The 20,126-nt window shown below is 43.0% G+C and overlaps 1 protein-coding gene across 3 annotated transcripts in view; it reads left to right on the top strand.

Moving 5' to 3' along the window:
• Positions 1–20,126, top strand: part of wdfy3 (WD repeat and FYVE domain containing 3) — a 119,884-nt gene that overhangs the window by 27,615 nt on the left and 72,143 nt on the right. For all 3 annotated transcript variants that reach the window (XM_087849484.1, XM_087849483.1, XM_087849482.1), the window contains exons 8-14: positions 43–209; positions 3,267–3,746; positions 3,861–3,971; positions 6,268–6,461; positions 13,654–13,925; positions 14,137–14,334; positions 15,785–15,868. In XM_087849484.1, coding sequence (XP_087705610.1) covers positions 43–209; positions 3,267–3,746; positions 3,861–3,971; positions 6,268–6,461; positions 13,654–13,925; positions 14,137–14,334; positions 15,785–15,868 — 1,506 coding nt within the window. The remainder of the gene's footprint in view (positions 1–42; positions 210–3,266; positions 3,747–3,860; positions 3,972–6,267; positions 6,462–13,653; positions 13,926–14,136; positions 14,335–15,784; positions 15,869–20,126) is intronic.

Here is a 20,126-nt window from a genome sequence, read left to right as displayed (position 1 = left end):
ACGTTGTGTGAAGATTGATGTAACTTCTTCTTGTGCATCCAGACTGGAACAGGCCAAGGAGGACGAATCAAAAGATGCTTTGAAGGACCTGGTCAACCTGGTCACCTGTCTGTGCACGTATGGGGTGACGGAGTTGAAGCCTGCTGGCTTGACAACCGGCGCCCCCTTCCTGTTGCCTGGGTTTGTTCTCCCGCAACCTTCTGGGAAAGGTATGTTAGATGCAACTGTGGCTCATCATTAAATCTGTCATAAGTTTTATAATGAGCAAGACTTCAGAGTAAAACATGTAGATGTGCCAAGGATGCCCTCGGATTAGAGCCTCCATGATTCAGTTTTATTCAGTCTTACACTCAGCTAGAGGTGATTTATAACGATCTTCCATTGGTGTCCTCTAAGGAAGAAATCAAGGACACATTTAAATAAAGTGTTGAAACAAACCAGTGATTTTCAGCTTAAGTCTACACAGTAGCACCAGCCTGATTTTCCCAGAAGCTCTAAAACAAAAAAAGGAATTACTTGTGAAAAGTCTACATTTATACCTCCATCCCCATCCCTGAAATGACTGATGGGTGTTTAATCCCAGTAAGATTAATTCCTCTGTCGCCTTTGACGCTGCTGGAGAACAACTGAAGCCTCTTTCATGCAAACAGAACAGGCTCATCCTGCTTGTAGAAAGATTTAAACTTATTTCTTTTTTCATCCACCTGAGGAACGCCGTCGTACTTTTTCTGACCCACATGTTCATGCTTGCCAAACACAGGTTCAGTAGTTAAGCCGCTTAGATATACATCAATACAATAAAGCCCAAAATACAGAATTCAAATAATCCAGACTAAAAATAATTCAGCTGTTGGATTCATTTTAAAACCTTGACCTTTCTGTTTTGACCAATGCTGGGTGTAAAGACTGACCCGACACGTGTTGTATGCTTGCGAGCTGTTTGTTGAAGCACCACACACGTGTGGCTGTACGTTTCACCACTCAGTTCAACTTTTCCGTCAGTCGTCAGCACACACTCTCCCCCAGCTCTCTGGCTTCACTATATATAAAGGGAGAAACCTTAAGTAAATCACCGCCACCTGTCCCTCCAGCCTCTTGGCACTGCCCCCTTGAGCTCACTGCCCCACTCCTCCCCTGCAGCTGAGCCAGGCACCACACTTCTGCCACACGAGGCTACAAACACAGATTCTGCTAATTAATGCTAGGGCAGAGAATAATTAAATAGTACAGTTTTACTAACTAAAGCCAATCTCCTTGCTTGGTTTGTACTACACAGCCATAATGTGTGGTACAAACCATAAAACCATAATTTTAGTCAGATAATCCACTAAACGTGCTCCAAAGACTCCAACAACAGACGGGGTTGGGAGGTGCAGCTCAGTAACAGACACTGATGGGCTACACCTCCCTGTGTTGGGAGGCCCTTGATGTCAAAGGAGCTTGCAAAGAAAAGCGTCTGGACTTCTTTAAGTTGCTTGAAGACGTTTCACCTTCATCCGAGAAGCTTCTTCAGTTCTAAGGTCAAATGGTGGAGAGTCCCAGATATAAACCTAGTGGGAGTGTCCCCCCACAGAGGGACAAAAGAACCCCCTGATGATCCTCTAATCGCCTGAGCCAAGGTGTGGAACTGGGTGTGGGTCCCAATCAGCCAGAGTTTCGGGTGAGTTCATTGTGAAACCTGGCCCCACCTTATCATGGGAATTCCTGAGGTCAGATGGCCCAGGATGTGAGTGGGCGTTAAGGCGTCTGGGAAGGGAACTCAAAACTGGATTATAGATGGCGGAGAGTTGGTGTCGTAAACCACCGCCTCTGTTCAAAGATGGCTGATTGGGACCCACACCCAGTTCCACACCTTGGCTCAGGCGATTAGAGGATCATCAGGGGGTCCTTTTGTCCCTCTGTGGGGGGAAACTCCCACTAGGTTTATATCTGGGACTCTCCACCATTTGACCTTAGAACTGAAGAAGCTTCTCGGATGAAGGTGAAACGTCTTCAAGCAACTTAAAGAAGTCCAGACGCTTTTCTTTGCAAGCTCCTTTGACTACGATGACCTGGATGACTGAGAACCTTCACAGACGGAGGCCCTTGATGTAACTACTTTAACTTAAAATTGTATTTAGTCCATCTCTACTTATTAATTTCTTTGTTTTTGAAGCAAATGCAAATGACTAAAATAACATTTCCCTCCATTTATCTGTCATTCTGACTTTGTGTGGGTTCGTTTAGCTTTTCAGCTTTCAGTGCTTTAGAATCAAACACAGTTTCTTTGGAGCTGTGGTGTTTGTAACTCAGCCTTTCACCTCCACCCATTCACACATGGTAACACGCTCACTGTCAGCGTGTTGGGTTTCTAACCGCATACACCCTGCCTGAGTCACAAGCACATGCAGTTACACTTGTGTTTACCCACCTAGTGACAGTTCCAGCTGAGCACAGAGTCATTACCAGGAGCCATCATGGTACGAGGGTGCGCTTACACGCCTAATTAACCCGCCGCATCCACTTAACTGCTGTGTGTGTTTGAGGCTATGTGCTGACACACACTTTCAGCGCTCCTTTTCTTTAGTGTCGTCCCGTGAGTGTGAAAGTCATAGCCGATGATTTTTGAGCTAGCTTAAAATAAGCCTAAAATATTTTTGTTGACTCACTGAATGAAGATTATTCCGTATAAAGACTCCAGTATCAACTCAACGAAGCAAACTGGAAACGTGCATATTTAAAAAACAAAGAGTGACAACAGGGAAGAAATTTGAAGTATCGTGTATCTGCCCCGTTAACTGTGACAGACGGCAGTTTAGAGTAACAGAGGTCAGAGAAATGAGACGTTTTGCAGTCGCTGTAAAAAGTTCAGTGGAGTGATTCAGCAGAAACTGAAGAGTCTCCTGTTGACTATACGGAAATCCCCTGCTGAATTTGAAAGTTTGCTCACTTACAAAGAAATGAATACTGTCTCATTTTAATGGAAGAAGACAGAATATTAACCACAAAATCCAGAAAACACATAAATTATTCATTTAAATGCGACTCATTGAGTGAAATAAGTATTTTATATTAAGGTCATGCAGTGGTTTAGCCAGCTAAGGCAGAGAAAGGCTGGCTTTGTTTAAATCGTTTGTATTAAACCCGCCTGGGACTCTGTTATGTAACAATCTTGGATATTTACACAAAATACAAAACAGAGCAAATTTTCTATGACTGAGACCGTTGTGTCTAATTGTTGATCCATATATATATATATATTTTTTTCTTTGTATTTTAAATTTCAGGCCACACAGTGCGTAATATTCAGGCCTTTGCGGTGCTCCAAAACGCCTTTCTACGGGCCAAAACAAGCCGCCTGGCGTGCATGCTCCTGGACGCCATCGGAAACATCTACGCAGCCGAACCGGCCAACTATTTCATCCTAGAGTCGCAGCACACGCTGTCTCAGTTTGCAGAGCGTGTGGCCAAGCTCCCTGAGGCTCAGACCAAGTACTTCGAGCTGCTGGAGTTTGTAGTGTTCAGCCTCAACTATGTGCCGTGTAAGGAACTCTTCAGCGTTAGCGTGCTCCTCAAATCGAGCACTTCGCACGCCTGCAGCATCACCGCCGTACGGACGCTGCTGAAGCTGGCCAGGCACGACCCGGTGTTCAGCGACGTGCTGCGGGAGGTCGGACTGCTGGAGGTGCTGGTCAACCTGCTGCACAAGTACGCGGCATTGCTCAAAGAACCGGCCTCACAACAGCAACCACACAGTAATGACCAAGGTGAACTACTTCTTTAGTTTTCTTTTACTTAGAAACGATTTTACTGGATCACAGTTGCAATCCCGTCTAATATCGACCTCTGTCCTCTCGCTCTGTGTTTCCTTCCATGTTTAGCTGACTGCAAAAACAACACTGTGGCGGAGGAGCAGAAGCAGTTGGCCTGGCTGGTGATGGAGACGCTGACTGTGCTCCTGCAGGGCTCCAACACCACCAACACTAACGCAGGTAAACTCATGCACAGAACAGTTTCTTAAAAAGCATAAATGGTAAATGGCCTGTATTTGTATAGCGCTTTACTAGTCCCTAAGGACCCCAAAGCACTTTACACATCCAGTCATCCACACATTCACACACTGGTAATGGCAGCTACATTGTAGCCACAGCCACCCTGGGGCGCACTGACAGAGGCGAGGCTGCCGGACACTGGCGCCACCGGGCCCTCTGACCACCACCAGTAGGCAACGGGTGAAGTGTCTTGCCCAAGGACACAACGACCAAGGCTATCGAGCCGGGGCTCGAACCGGCAACCTTCCGATTACAAGACAAACTGCCAAATCTTGAGCCACGATTGCAGCACTTTAAATGAAATCCACACAGAAATGTTTTTAGTTATGTGAAGGGAATAATTATAGATTAATATGGACTTTGGAGGCACAACTAGATTTAATGTCCCTCAGTAATTAATTTCTTAAGTACCTGATTCTTATCATGTAGCCAAGCTTGAAGCGTCAGTGCTATCAATCAATAGAAACAATAATAAAAAAAAAGTTTTAAAGAAAAATGACACGACTTTGTATCTCTGTAAGGTCCTGCTGGGTCAAATGCTTGTGAGTCTCAGCTCCGATGCTGCTTTTCACTAAATCAGATCTTTTCAGTGCAAATAATGTCAAAAAAAATGCGGACTGTACCTTTAAAATTAACTAATACACACTCCATTCCCCATCCTTACCGACGTGTCCTTGAGCAAGACATTGATTCTGCATCTCCAGGATGACGTGCCTTGAACTCTGACCTCCCTGTTGAAGTGGAAAGGAAAGAGTTTTCCTCTAGGGATGAATAAACGATGTTATTGCATTTATTTTACACGCTCATCATCCGTCGGTCAGCTGTAGAAATGCAGTGAATCACAAGCATAAGCAGCAGTGAGAACACCGACAGCTCCCAGCGCCGTTTGACCTTGATGATGACGACCGGGTGGTCCGGTGAGGACGACGAGGATGTGTGTAATATTTGGAGCGCTTCACTCTGACACATTGATTACATTTACATTTTACGCTCGATCCTCCTCAGCTGGCCTGGAGAGACTTGAGCAAGATTAGAAAGAAATGATAGTAACGGGACTGGTCAAGTTTTTATATTTGCAGATAAACTTAAATAAATATCAAGAAGGTTACAAAAATATTTTTCAGTAAAACATTTATCAGATGGGTTTTTAAGAGGTTTTAACATGCCAGAATGTTCCTTATAAATGTTTAAAAGAAGGATCTAAGTTTATTTGTGCATAACTTCATAATTTTCATTTTACAAATCAAAGGTATTAAAATGGGAAATTGAAAGAGACGAGTATTCTGGTGATTCTGGGGCCCAGTTGGTCCCTCGGAGCAACAACCAAATCTTTAAGGCTTGCAGTGAATGAAAGTATTTAAAGGTGCACTCTGTAGTTTTTTTTAAAGGTAATTTAATAGAAGAAAAAGGAAACTGTACATAGAATAGTGTGATTGCATCTTCCAATGAATTGATGCATTCTCATAAACTCAGAATTAATTCATTAAAAATACTTTGGAGCTGGTTTGTGGATTGTGGAAGCCACCATGTTACCCACACCATATTTGAATCCTGTGGCCAGAAGGAAATCTCCTGTTTCACTAATTGTGTTTTACAAGTTTGGCCGTACATACGTAGTACATCAGAGGCAGAAAAGAGGTGTTCGAATGCCATGTAAGAGACATTTAAATTTGTGTCTGCACCTTCAGACTAAAGATATAAAGCATCATACCCATGTTTTATCATCAGAGAAGGAGTCCTCTTCACCAGATGAACAAAAATGTGATGAAAGCACCACTAGCGTAGTCTCAAATATGTCAGCAGATTAGATTTGCCATCCTCACGTCTGCAGACAGCTGATAGGAGCCGGCTAAACAACAAGTTATGAGCTCTGATTAACAGTTGAGCTACATTTTCACATCATATAAAACTTTATTAACTAAGCTTCCAAGTCCAGCAGAGGAACATCCACGTCACAGATGGTTGAACTATGGCTAACAGTAGCTAACAATGGCTAACAGCGACTAACATTAGCTAACAGCGGCAAAAAACAGCGCAACGGTTCAGCGCATCCTCAGCGTTTACATTAATCGCGACTCAACTTTAGAGCCGACCGCAGTAAAACTTGGATGTAGTCTTTAATTACGCTGCAACCACAGGTTTTTAGTACTCTGAAATCTACCCATCAGCAACAAAGTGGTTTATTCATTAATTGACCTGATTTCATTATGTTTTGTGTTTTCTTCTTTTCTTGCAGCTCTGTTCAGAGAGTTCGGCGGCGCGCGTTGCGTTCACAACATCGTGAAGTACCGCCAGTGTCGCGAACACGCTTTGCTCATCATCCAGCAGCTCGTCCTGTCGCCCAGCGGCGACGACGACATGGGAACGTTGCTGGGCCTCATGCACTCTGCACCGCCCAGTGAGCTGCAGCTGAAGACAGACATACTGAGGGTAACGGCTCACGCCACTTATTCGTCTTCTTTTTGTTTTAATCAATATTGTCGAGGCGCTTTCTGCTGGGATTCGCCACTTTAATTTGTGCAGTTTATGTGTCTTTTTACATTTACTTCTGCTGCATTTGTTTTAGTGGACACTAAAAAACACCCGTCTGTGAATTTGAGTGAGATGACAGAGGAAAGGAAAGTCTGTAATTTAAAAAATCAATATTCATTTGAAGCCCTGCATACAGTAATCGCTTCAAACAAGGTGCACTGAGAGCTAGGTGCACATAAAAGCATACACTACACTCACTCACACACAGACAGGATGTGAGCGAGGCTCATCTGCTGAAGCGTAATTGCATTTTCAGATTCCACTCCTTCAAACGAGGTTATTCACATGCCGAGGCTTTACTTGGATTAACCCGTCAGCATTTTACTCCAATTCCGTTAATCAGGGATTTTAATTACCGCCCTAAAAAGGATTCCAAAGAACTCATATCAAATCTGGTTTGACTTTAATAATTTTTCCTCCCTCTTCTTCAGAGTTTAAGTATCACTTACACTAACGCACTGCAGACCCTCTGAGAGATACCAGAGTAAAATCCAGCCTTGTGAAGGTGTCCACGCATATATCTTGAGAGAGAACAGCCTGTCCCTAAAGCCTCCCCATGGCTGGTAAACTTAACACCCCAAAACCCAAGTTTTATGTGCGTATAGATGTACCCTGGTGGCAATTTCCCAGGAAGAGGATGTCTTTAACATCCTGTGATTGGTTTTAAAAGCATTGTGCTGAGTCTGTAAGTCTTCTAAAGTAGCAGGAAACAGCTGGATCAGTGGTGCAACGTGTAACAGTTTTTACTTCTCCTTTATTCACCGTCCCTCCAGTCGGACATGTTTATAGGTCCCAGCTATACTCATTACTTTTCTAGCTGTAATCTTGAGAAATGGGCGATGTGAAATGTGAAAATCCAGTGCAGTGATTTCTCAGTACTGGGATGCGATTCTCTGTGAGATTTCACTGGTGGTGTGTTCCTTAGCAACAAAACATGGGATGTTCTTAGTTTTTCTTATTGCATTTAGGTGAAAAGCTAAGAACATCCCATGATTCAGTGTCTTGTAGAGGTCTTTCCCCTTTACATCATTGCTTTAGTTCATTTCACGTTTGCAGACAGAAGTTTTGCACAGCTCTCTTAACGTCCCACCAATGTTTCAAAAGAAAAGACTGCATTGAGTTTTTTCTTTTGCTGCAGAGTTTGGGATCTGTCTTCTGTTGCATGGCCCAGTTTTAATGGAGCTTAAGCTGTCAGACAGGTGGCCTCATGTTTGACTGTAGGACACTTTGGTACTGGTGACTTCAAGGTGCCAGGTCCTGTGGCTGCAAAGCAAACATAAGTCATCGCCCCTCCACCACCGTGCTGACATACTGCACAGTAGTATGACGTGTTTGTGTTAATATGCTGTCAGACGTGTCACTGTGCATTATGCACAAACAACCACGTAGTTCCAGAAGTCCTATGGTTGGTTCAGAAACAAACCTAAGCTGTGCTGCTGTGTTTCCATGTTTGTTTTCGAGAGAAGAGGATCCATCCAAGCAACCCTTCCAAACAAGCTGTACTTTTTCTAATTTTGCTGTCATGATCTTGAACATTTAACATGGTAAATGAGCAGGTAAACTGTCAAACAGGAGCCTGCCTCAGACTCTGATCTTTGGCATTTTGCATCGATTCAACCATAGAAATTGGAACCAACCATGCGTGTTTGTGAGAGACTGATAGTAAAGCAACTAAAGATACAATTTAAACAAATTTGTACCCCTCAGCTGTAAAAGGCTGATTGGATATTGTCATCACCTTGCTGGGCGGGTGATCCGTTGCACCACTAGAGGTTAGTGGTCGATTTTTAGGAGCACCATTGGTATGAGTGTCAAAGTCCGAGGTGACTTCGCTCTTGAGCCTTTTACAGCTGAGGGGTACAAATTTGTTTAAATTGTATCTTTAGTTGCTTTACTATCAGTCTCTCACAAACACGCATGGTTGGTTCCAATTTCTATGGTTGAATCGATGCAAAATGCCAAAGATCAGAGTCTGAAAGGCATAAAATTGTATTTTTGCACCAAAAAAATACAATTTTATACTTTAATAGCTCTTTAAAAACCACCTTGGTTTTTAAAGAGCTATTAAAGTATGCTTTTCCAATGCAGGGAAATCGTATCTGGACAGAAAAGTACACAATGGAACCGTGTCAGACAAAAAAGTTTTGGTGTTCTTAAACAAGCCTGGAGAATCATTCCTGAAGACTACTTAAAGATATTACAAGAAGGCTCACCTAAGAGAATTCAGGCTGTATTGAAGAATAAAGGTGGTCATAATAAATATTGACACTCAAGCTTGTTAAAATCATACAAACTCTGTTTCTGGCTGTATTTCAGTGTGTGCTGGCACATGTTTCATTAATTGACTGCACTATATTTCACCTTTTTCCTAACAGGATAGAGAGAAATGAGCGACTGCTTGAGACTTTTGCACAGTGCTGTGTATATGTGCTACATAAATATAACCTATACATGTGCTACAGTCATTACAGTATGATGCTCTGCTGCCTGATGAGTGAATGGTACAGAGGGTGGTTAGGGTGGTCTGTCATGGATAACGGTTTGTTCAGTGAACTCTTTTTGACCACAGCTTCAAAAGTAAATACATACACATACTCTCACCAGCCACTTCAGTAGTTACACTGCAAAAAAAACCCAACTCTGTACTGCATTACTCATTACTCAAACTGCACTGTTGGTCACTGTAATGATTCTGAAGTGACAGAACAAGACAGTGCATCTGATGATCCTGTCCTACTGGAAACAGAGGAAGCTTTTCCACCAGCTGAACAGAGGCAAAGATCTAGGCCATGGGTATCAAACTTAAATGAGCTGTGGGCCACTGCTGGCACTGTCATCTCATTGGAGGGCCACTTAGTGTTCAAGTAGTACAAAACAAACAAGAAAACACCCACAAATTTCTGAAAATGTAACGTTTTGTTTTTTTGGTTTTTTTAAACTTCAAATATTGTTTAACAAGACAAATCTGCAAATGTGAATGTAATAATTTTTCTCTCTCTTAACTAACTGAAGCCGTTCATTGAACTACCAAATAAACAAACTCGTCCCCTCTTTCCGGCCAGAAACAAATTTTGTTTGTATTTAACAAAATAAAAATGCAGACATAAGTGTGCACATTAGTTTTTGACTCTCTCAGTGAACTAACACAGCCAATCCCTCGACATGTTTGTGCTCTCTGCTCATGTTGCCGTCATATTAAATCATTTTTGGCTTTTTAAAGAACTTCTTTAACCATTGCAGTCAACAACAAACACATCCTTCCTAACAAAAAAAAGTAACTTCAAGGGCCAAATTGCATTATATTTCTTAACGTCAGTATATGGCCGCAAGTAGGGGTGGCGTGGGCCGCAAGTGGCCACCGTTTGAGACCACTGTCCTAGGCGGTCTGAGACAACTCTGTGTCTTCCACAAACCACAGTCTCCAGAAGACAAGGCCGTGGGGTTGATCTACCCCTTTGAGTTTCAGGGCTTTTTCAGCATTTGGTCAGCATTTCCTGATCCTGCTCATGGTGCCAAATACGCCTGTCCCACCGACTGGACAGAAGCAAAGCATCCTGTGCAACTACAGAATATTCACAACTAAATCAAAACCCTGAAATTGAAGCGGTCGACCAAGGACTCGACCCTCCTCCTGTTTTTCACCCCATTTCTTTCTTTTTTGTCCTCTGTTCCCTTCTCCCTCTCTACCACCATCCCCCATTCCACTCGATGTCCTTCCCTCGCTTCCTGCCGATTTGCCTTCCCATCATGTTCCCTTCCTGACTCTTTTCCTCCTTCCTTGCCTCCTCTCTTTCTCTTCCTTTCTTCATTCCTATCACCCTCCTTGGTTTTGCTCCCTCCCCACCACCTATTCCTCCCAGCCTTCCTCCCTCTCTTTCTCCCAATCTGCCTTCCTATCTTCCTCCCTCATCTTCTTTACTCCCCCCCAGTCTTCCTTCACTCCCTTTCATCTTTCCTCATCCCTGCATTCCACTCTCTGTCTTCTCCTCTATTTTCCTCTCTACATTTCTCTACCTTCATGCTCTTCTCCCCCACTTAATATCCCCCTCTGAGACGGTCTGTGATTATTATTGGGATTGATTATTTAATCATTATCTTAAATAATCAATCCCAGGTGTTGTGGGAATACCAAAACATTGAAACATTGAATTTTAAAATAAATAAATATAAAAAAGTTTGTTTAATAAATGAGTTCAGGGTACTGAGAGTGTCAGAGAATGAGAGTTATTTGTGCAAATCAGAAATAAAGTGATGATTCCAGTACAGCAAAATCAGGAAAAATAAATAGTTTTCATAAATAAATAATTTTCATCAACTATGGAATAGTTTTAGGATTGAATTTGGTTAATGCGGTCCGCCTTCTGCTCTCCACACTGACGTCCTGGTGTTTAAAGAGTTATTTTTCCTCACGTTTTCCTCACGTTTTCCTCACGTTACCATTACAAATGTATAAAAGCTAAAAGTGCGGACCTCTGCCTTTAACTCCGGGGATGCTGATGCTTATAAAGCAGCCAGGTATGACCTCCGAAAGTCCATAAAAAAGGCCAGAAAGGACTACAGGGACAAAATGGAGTCTAGCTACCACAGCTTTGACACCAGGCGACTGTGGAATGGACTGCGCTGCATCACTGACTACAAGAAGGTCAACACAGTCAGTGTTCAGCCCACTGCATCTCTCGCAGATGAGCTCAACAACTTCTATGCTCGTTTTGATGCAGACAACAGAGAGCAGATCCTCTACCCTCAGGAGGACAGTCAGGCTGCAACTTTAACTCTGAGAACAGAAGCTGTGAGATGGACCTTTAAAAAGGTAAATCCTCACAAAGCTCCAGGACCAGACGGCATCCCAGGCCGGCTACTCAGAGTGTGTGCAGATGAGCTGGCAGAGGTGTTCACCAACATCTTCAACCTCTCCCTGAGGCAGTCAGTGGTCCCCACGGCCCTCAAAGCATCCACCATCATTCCCGTTCCCAAAAAATCAGTGGTCTCCTGTCTGAATGACTACCGTCCTGTTGCACTGACATCCGTCATCATGAAGTGCCTCGAGCGGCTGGTAAAAGGTCACATCTGCTCCTCCCTCCCTGACACACTGGACCCTCTTCAGTTTGCTTATCGGACAAACAGAGCCACAGAGGATGCCATCGCCCTGGCAACGCACACCACCCTCACTCACCTGGAAAAAGGGAATACATATGCAGGGATGCTCTTCATCGACTACAGCTCTGCATTTAACACCATCATCCCCTCGAAACTTGCCACGAAGCTCGTCGACCTTGGGCTGGGAACACCAATCTGCAGATGGATTCTAAACTTCCTCACAAACAGGCCCCAGGTGGTGAGAGTTGGTAAGCACACCTCCTCATCACTCATCTTAAACACAGGTACGCCACAGGGTTGTGTGCTTAGCCCCCTCCTATATTCCCTGTTCACACACGACTGTGCTGCTAAACACGAGTCCAACACCATCATCAAGTTTGCTGATGACACAACCATCATAGGCCTCATCACAGGCAATGATGAGACGGCCAGCGGCTTTACTTCCTGAGGTGGCTGAGGAAGTTTAGCATGAACGCCAACATCACCTCAAATTTTTACAGGTGTGCAGTCGAGAGCTTGCTGACGAGCTGCATCACAGTTTGGTACGGAAGCTGCTCTGCCAGCAGCCGTAAAGCACTACAGAGGGTGGTGAAGGCAGCAGAGCACATCACTGGCACGAGGCTTCCTGCCATTCAGGACATTTACTTCCAGCGATGCCTCCGTAAAGCACACAGCATCATCAAGGACCACAGCCACCCAGCACATCAGCTGTTCTCCTTGTTACCATCTGGCAGACGTTACAGGAGTCTGTCTGCTCGGACTACAAGACTTAAAAACAGTTTTTACCACCAAGCCGTGCGACACCTCAACCACAACACTTAAACACACACAACACAGCACTCAGAAGCTGCAGCTTCACAAGTACTCTGTTTAATCTGCACTGGTCACTTCACTTTATTGTCATTGATATTTATATTTAAAAGTGCAATACTGTAATTTTCTGCTGCTCATTCCTGTGCAATATCCCATCTGCCCTCCCGTCATATTTCTTTTCAAGATTTTCTTATTTAATCACTAGTGTACATATATTTATATTTATAGATACATATATATTTAGTCTTCTTTTCTCTTTTACCACGTCTCTCTAATATTTAGCTCCTTACTATTTTTATATTTTATTTTATTATATTTTATTATATTTTCTGTACTGTATCATGCTGCTGAGTGACTGCTGCTCGTCAAACACATTTCATTGCAATGTTGACCCTGTGCTAACTTGCATATGACAAATAAAACTTGAAACTTGAAACTAAAAATAATGTATTGATTGTTTTCAGATATCCACGACTGTCACGTTAGCCTGAGTAACATTAGTACCAGTACTTCTTTAGTTTGTTATATTCTTGACTGAAAAACTCCACATGTACTTATTGCAGTATGCAGAGAAGCCTGCATCATTTAGTTGTACATCGCATGCTTCCATCATTTTTACTTCAGAGGTGATGATATTAAAAAGCCCCCGGTGGTGCTGTTTATTTTTTATTGACGCCGCACTTCACCGGTGTCATTCAAAAGCTTCACCTGCTGTCGGTCGCAGACATTTTTCTCCCTGTTTGCCAATTAAAAACTTTGCCTGTCATAGTCGCTCTGTGTTCTCAGGCAGTTTTTTTTTTTACCTCCCCAGACGCATATCTAGGTTACAGCTTGATGTTTCAGTTTGGTCGCTTGCAAATACAAACCGTAAAAACCGAGTCGGTGCAGCGGGGCGAAGAAACCCAGAGGGGCTCATAAATATGTCCCTGAAAAAGAACAACGAGAGGAAAAATGAGTTGATGAATAGAAATGTGATTGAATGGGTTGACAAAAAATAAATTAAGACGGGAGAAAATAACTGAGCAAGTTATAAAGTAAATAAGTGGGAGTTCAGATCAGGGAAGGAGAAACGTGGCGTGTGACATCGTCAGAAGACGTTATGCATCAAGCTACGTTAGCTAGCGTTTGTAGACGCGTCCGTCTGTAAAAATCCCAATGAAATAATCGTTCCTCTCTTCAGGCTTTGTTATCCGTGCTGCGAGAGAGTCACCGCACTCGGACGGTGTTCCGCAAGGTGGGCGGCTTCGTCTACGTCACCTCGCTCCTGGTGGCCATGGAGCGCTCGCTGTGTCAGCCACTGCGACACGGCTGGGAGCGCGTGAACCAGAACCAGGTTTTCGAGCTCCTGCACACAGTCTTCTGCACGCTCACCGCCGCCATGCGCTACGAGCCAGCCAACTCGCACTTCTTCCGTACGGAGATCCAGTACGAGAAGCTGGCCGACGCGGTCAGGTAAGGACAGCCTGTTTGGGAAAGAAGACGTTTTGTTTTGTGGACACAACACCGAGCAGTCGAGTAGATCAGTTTGTCAGAAAAACATCCAGATAGTTGAAGTTGAGTGAAATGAAGACTTTTGGAAGTGTTAAGATTGTTTGTATGAGTATGGTTGTTCTCTTCAAGACCCAATTCTGCCGTCTCCTAACGACTGCTTGCCGTCCTCCAGGCTGCTGGGCTGTTTCTCAGACACTAAGAAGCTGGGCCTCACAAGTGTGTTCCCCTCCAACGCTCAGCCTTTCCAGAGGCTCCTGGAGGACGAGGCCGTCCCCGGAGGCTGTGCAGGAGACAGCGTCTGCCCTACGCTCAAGCACTGCAGCAAGCTCTTCATCTATCTGTACAAGATGGCCACAGATTCTTTTGACAGGTCAGCAAAGCAAAGACTTTGTTAGGAACATTTATTCAAGATTAATAATAAATATAGCTCTGAATGCACAATCTGTATCTTATAATTTCACCATCCTCTGTTCACGCAATAACCAGCAGATATAATAGGCTGTATCCCAATTCAGGGTCTGCAGCCTTAACGGTCCTCAAGGGCCGCGTACTCAAAGACCGCTAAGGCCGGAAGTGCGAGGCTTGTGAAATGGGACGGCCTAGCCTCCGTTGCGCTGCCCAGGTTGCCTAGCAACCATGATACTAACAGCTGGAAACGTTTCATACAGCTTTGTTTGACAGAAATGAAGGAGAAAATCTTTTGTTCATTTGTTTCTACATGAGCTTTGATCATTCTCTGATTAAGCTCAGCTATTGAACGGCGTATATTTTAAAGTAAAGGCTTTAAAACCAAGTTAGTACAAACGTCACTAATGTCACATAACTTTGCCGACATGTGGCCAACAGGAATGTTTTAATGTTCTTCGTTATTAAACATTTGCACATAAATAAGTGACATAATATTCAGTACTTACTTAAAGTTTACTCTTCGGGCGCCCCTCATCTGCCGTTTTTTTCGGTATAATTATCCACACCCACCGCCGCGCTATGCATTCTGGGATATGTTGGGCCATGAAGTCTACACCGCCACGTCCTTAAAATTCAGGGATATGAAGGACGCATTTGAGGGCCGCATTTCGAGCAGCCTTGAAATTGGGACAGCCTTCGTCGCGTCGCGGTGACGTAATCAGTCTTAAAATGCGGCCTTTAAGGCTGCAGACCCTGAATTGGGATACAGCCATAGCCTGTCAGCAGTGTGCATATTGCACCATAGTGAAACCCCTGAAAGTGTGGCTGCTCGCTCACACACGTGCAGTATAACATAGAAGCTGCACAGCCTGGTGGTGCTGTCATGTTTCCAGAACTCGTGACATTTCAGCTGTCAAATATTCCAAACTTCAGTGCGCCTACGATTCGTCTGCAAACAAAAGAAAAACTCTCAAGACAATCACTTTGTTGTTTGCTCTTTGTGACAGATTGTAGTTGCTTAATTTGAGCTCAAATTGAGTTGAAGATATGTTAATTTATTATGTTTTTGGATAATTACAGTCCATCTGCATGTGTGCACCACAAAGGTCTAAAACAAACTTTAAACTTTGTGATTATCCATATTTAATAATGCAGTTATTAAAGTCTCTCCTCACGCTACATGCCAGGATCGTGTGTAGGTGGCGTTGTGCATGTGCCCCAGCTGGCGCTCTGATCCTGTTTTCTCTGTCACTTTTCCACTAACAACCTCTTCCCCTTCTTTTCTCTCTTTCTGTTTCTCTTCCTTTAACCTCTGGCGCTGTCTGGCTGTTCATCCTCGGTCTGGCCCATCTGCACGGCCGCGTGTGTGTGCATGCCTGTGTCTGAATGTGTGCGCGCGTGGCGCGATGCAGTCGTGCGGAGCAGGTGCCTCCCTGCCTGACTCATGAGACCTCACTGCCCTCCCCGTGGGGCACGCCAGCACTCGCCAGGAAGAGGTAGCTACAGCGCTCTGTCACTTTCCTCACCCTCATCCCTCCTTCTCTGTCATGCTTACCTTCAGTAGATACTAAAAGAGACCTGCTGTGTGCCAGAATAACCACTGATCCATTAACTGTCACATAGAGCTACTTTTAGCTGTTTTACAGGAATTAAACTTGTTTCCTCATTTTTAAAACAGACACATATGAACATTAAAGAGGACCTAATGCTTTTTCTGCTCATAGTAATCATGCCCAAAGTGCTGGTAATCCATGTGACACACTCAGGCTGCTCTGAACACACAGTGTCAGACAGTTTTTTTAACTCTTTGATCTTTATGATGCCGTAGACCAGTGGTCTCCAACCTTTTTTGCGCTACGGTCCGGTTTATGCCCGACAATATTTTCACGGACCGGTCTTTAAGGTGTTGCGGATAAATACAACAAAATAAAACTAGTACCGGTACCGAAAAAAAGAAAATTTATTCATAACACACGTGAAAAGACCCAGGAAAACAGAGTAAACGATAAAAACGATAACAAAATAACGCTGAAAACCGATAAAAACCCTGAAAACTATACATTTCACACCTGAACCTCAACTCTCGCGGCCCGGTACCAAACGACTCACGGACCGGTACCGGTCCGAGGCCCGGGGGTTGGGGACCGCTGCCGTAGAGCACAGACGCACTCGTTCACCGACTGTTCCCCTTTGTGAGGGGCAGCCAATTAGAAGACGGGCGACTTAAAGGGAGAGCAAGGAGCTAAAGCAGCTTAATTTAGATGAAGTGAGCGCATAGACCAACGGCCAGTATACGATTTATTAAACCACCACAAACTGTGCGGTTTATGCCATAGATGCACTAAACACTGCTGTAATTACCAGGATGACTCGTTATAATTCTGTAATAGTTTATGTGGAACGTCAATGCTAAAATATAATTATTGTTGTTGTTCATTAATTTTTTACATATTTTACAAAAAAAATCACAAGAAAAGCGAAACTAGTTTTTTGTTATTAAGATGCCAAATTATGGTTATTTACACTTAATTTCTGTTTTTCAGAGGACAGTGTGAAACAAGTTTTTGACAGATTCCTAAAATACTTGTTTTCTTCTGGTTATGACAGCTGGTCTAATAAATTTGTTGAGCTCAGTAAATAAGGATAATTTTAACCGTGACTCATTAGAGGTTTACTCTGGTAGACGAGAAGAAGAACAGCATATTATGTCGCCTTTAAAATGAAGCACTATTCATGAGTAGTGTTAAAGACACAACTATATTAGCTGTGGTGTCCAGAGGCTTGGAGATCATCCACAACATCATACTCAAACTGTTTTATCAGATTCAAACTTTAGGATTTTCGCTGCCAAAAGAGTGCAGAAGATATTTCAGCATCTACAGAAAATGACAAGTCAGTGAGTCACAGTCATCTGCTTAGCAGTAAGTGATGTCGTCCAAGAAAAATTTATTTTTTGGTAAATGCAGTTTTCTCTGTGTGTTTTGACTCCTCGTTCACACGTAAATGCTGATCTGAAAGCCTGAAAATTAGAGGTGGGAATCCCCATACATCCCACGATACGATATTATCACGATACTTAACGCACGATACGATATTATTGCAATTTTTTAAAAATATTTTGCGATATTCAGATTCTGTACATAAAGGTAAACTTTATCAATATTCATTTTATCTAATATCAAAGTCTCACACTCAGTCTTTCTCTCATTTCAGTTTTATTGTTGACAAACTGAACAGTTTGTATTACAGTCTAGTCCAACTTAACTGAATCAACCATCTGGTACAATTATAGCTATTCTGAACTATGCAGTTTATGAAAACTATGCAGCCCCTTCAGCAACTGAAGAATTTGAAAGTAAATTAAAACAAAATATAATTTTACATTAAATAAGAAAGTTTTAAACTTAATTAAATAAAACATGTCTTAAATTAAAATAAGTAAACTGTCACATTTGGACAGTGAAGGAATGTCAGGATTCTTGCTCAGAAAAAGGATCAACATGCTCTAAAGTCAGAGCACAAAAACCTTTTTTGTAACAAAATATCGATTTCTGCTGTCCCTGTATCGATACATTATTAGCAAACAAAATATCACCATACTACACAGTATCGATTTTTTTCCCCACCCCTACTGAAAATGAAGCACGGACAAAAGAAGATTAAATGTTACTGGCTACATTTCTTTGAAACGGGGTGTTGGCCTTGACCTTTTTAAAAAACGAATTAATACTGGAGGTGATTTAAAGTAGTAGAATGACTAAAACAGTAGTTCACGCTCTCAGCTGCATACACAAACTGCTTTAAATGAATTCATATTTTGTTGCGACCCCCGCTGAGACGTTTCTCCACACTGTCAGACAGATTCAGTCTAAATTACTGTGCGTTTGTCTTCTCATCACATTCCTCCCGTGCTCCTCTGTCCTCTCTTCTATCTGAAATTGCCCCTCTCTCTCTAAAAACCCAATCTCTGCTCCTATTTGAATTTCATTTACAAAGGGAAAACCGGTCGGGACATTTTAAATGTGCTCTGCTGTCTGCTGTCAAGGTGAGGCCGAGGGTCTCTTCCCTGCAGACTTCTCCCCCCCCCGCCTGTCTGGATCGGCTCCAACACTGCATATTCATGAGGAGGACTAATTTGACAATTAGAGATGATGGGGCACTCGTCCTTGCTTATGCACTTCATTATAAGATCTTTGTAGATTTAATAGCGTCGCAGTTGCTTCCTGTGTTTTTACTTCAGTTTCAACAAGTGTGTTTATGATTGGAAGCCTTAGTTTACTCAGGTTTATTTGGCAGAAAGTTGCTAAATATGTAATTTTTCCATTGTTCCATAAAAATAAAAGCTTGTCTGGTGTAATTTTGCTGCTCAGCTTAAACAGCGAGCTTGAAGAACATGGCGGTGATTGTGATGTGCAAATTGCAGCAATCAGCGCTGTGATCATGTTTATGACAGTGACATGAAAAAGCTGTTCTTGTTTTTTTTAATGTTCTTTAGTCTGAAAAAGGAACTCTTTCAGTTGCACGCTAGGATACCTCATGTTTGTAGACTGTGTCCACGCTGACACAGCTAAATCTGAAACAGCAGCGTGAAAATAAAGCAAGATTTTACACTTTAAGCTTTAAGTCTCCATTTACACAAAACACCTGACAGGAAACACGAGGGGTGCCCGGGCCACAGTGATCAGGCATTGTGAGAATAAATCAGATTCATAATGTTTGCACCGATTCAGTTTTTCTGTTCAATTGTTTAAATATAGCACCAATTCACCTCACCAGTAGGGCTGCACGATTAATCGTTAGAAAATCGCGATCTCGATTCATACTTATGTGCGATCTCATTTCCAAATGACAACGATTAAAAAACAAAAACAAAAAAAAAGATGACGGCGATTCTATCGCATTTTGATCCGGGACGTAATCTGCATGAAAACAAGCGCTCACTCTTCCTGCTCAACAAATGACAAGGGCGGAGCCTTATACCACGTGATACAGAAGCTAGCTGCTAAAATTGGCAGGAAAAAACAACGGAGAGCACGTCAGGGATGACGAGAAAGTGACTAGAGAAAATCCGTCCCAGTCAACCACCCAAACATCAATAACGGGAACCTTATACAGCGCTTCCCTATACCCGTCGAACTCCCGCAGGTACAAAGAAATTACGGAGGCTATCACTTATCACCTGACCAAAGATATGGCTCCATCAACACTGTGCAAAACGAGGGATTTAGGAGAATGATCAACACCCTAGACAAACGCTACACAGTGCCGTCCCGCAACTATTTTTCTATTGTTGCACTACCTGCTCTATACACGCAGTGTCGAGCAACGGTGGAGACGCAATTTCAAGCAGTACAACATTTTGCGGCAACGACAAAATGTGAGACATTTGTTGTTTTTATGTTTATTTATTGTTTTTATGTTCAGTCTCAACTGTTACGAAGTTGATGTGCAGTTAATAAGTGCAATAAATATTTATACTGGAAAAGAAAATCGTGAGAGAATCGTGATTCTCATTTTATGCAAAATCGTGCAGCCCTACTCACCAGTAACATCGAGATGCTTTATTGTCCAAGTTTAAGACCTTACCTTATTAGTTAAAAGCTCCAATAATCCCTTATATCATCTGCTGAAGGGAAAGAGAAAAGAGAAAGGAAAAAAGAGTGAGAAAAGGACGAGGAGTAGATGAGGTTAATGCTACATAAAGGCCTCGTCTCCAGCCGGTGGATGGCCGCCCCTCCCTGAGCCTGCTTCTGC

This window comes from Neolamprologus brichardi, chromosome 12 (genome assembly GCF_056152115.1).
Source record: "Neolamprologus brichardi isolate AB-2024 chromosome 12, ASM5615211v1, whole genome shotgun sequence".
Classification (NCBI taxonomy): Eukaryota; Metazoa; Chordata; class Actinopteri; order Cichliformes; family Cichlidae; genus Neolamprologus; species Neolamprologus brichardi.
This window is presented reverse-complemented; position numbering and strand designations above follow the sequence as displayed.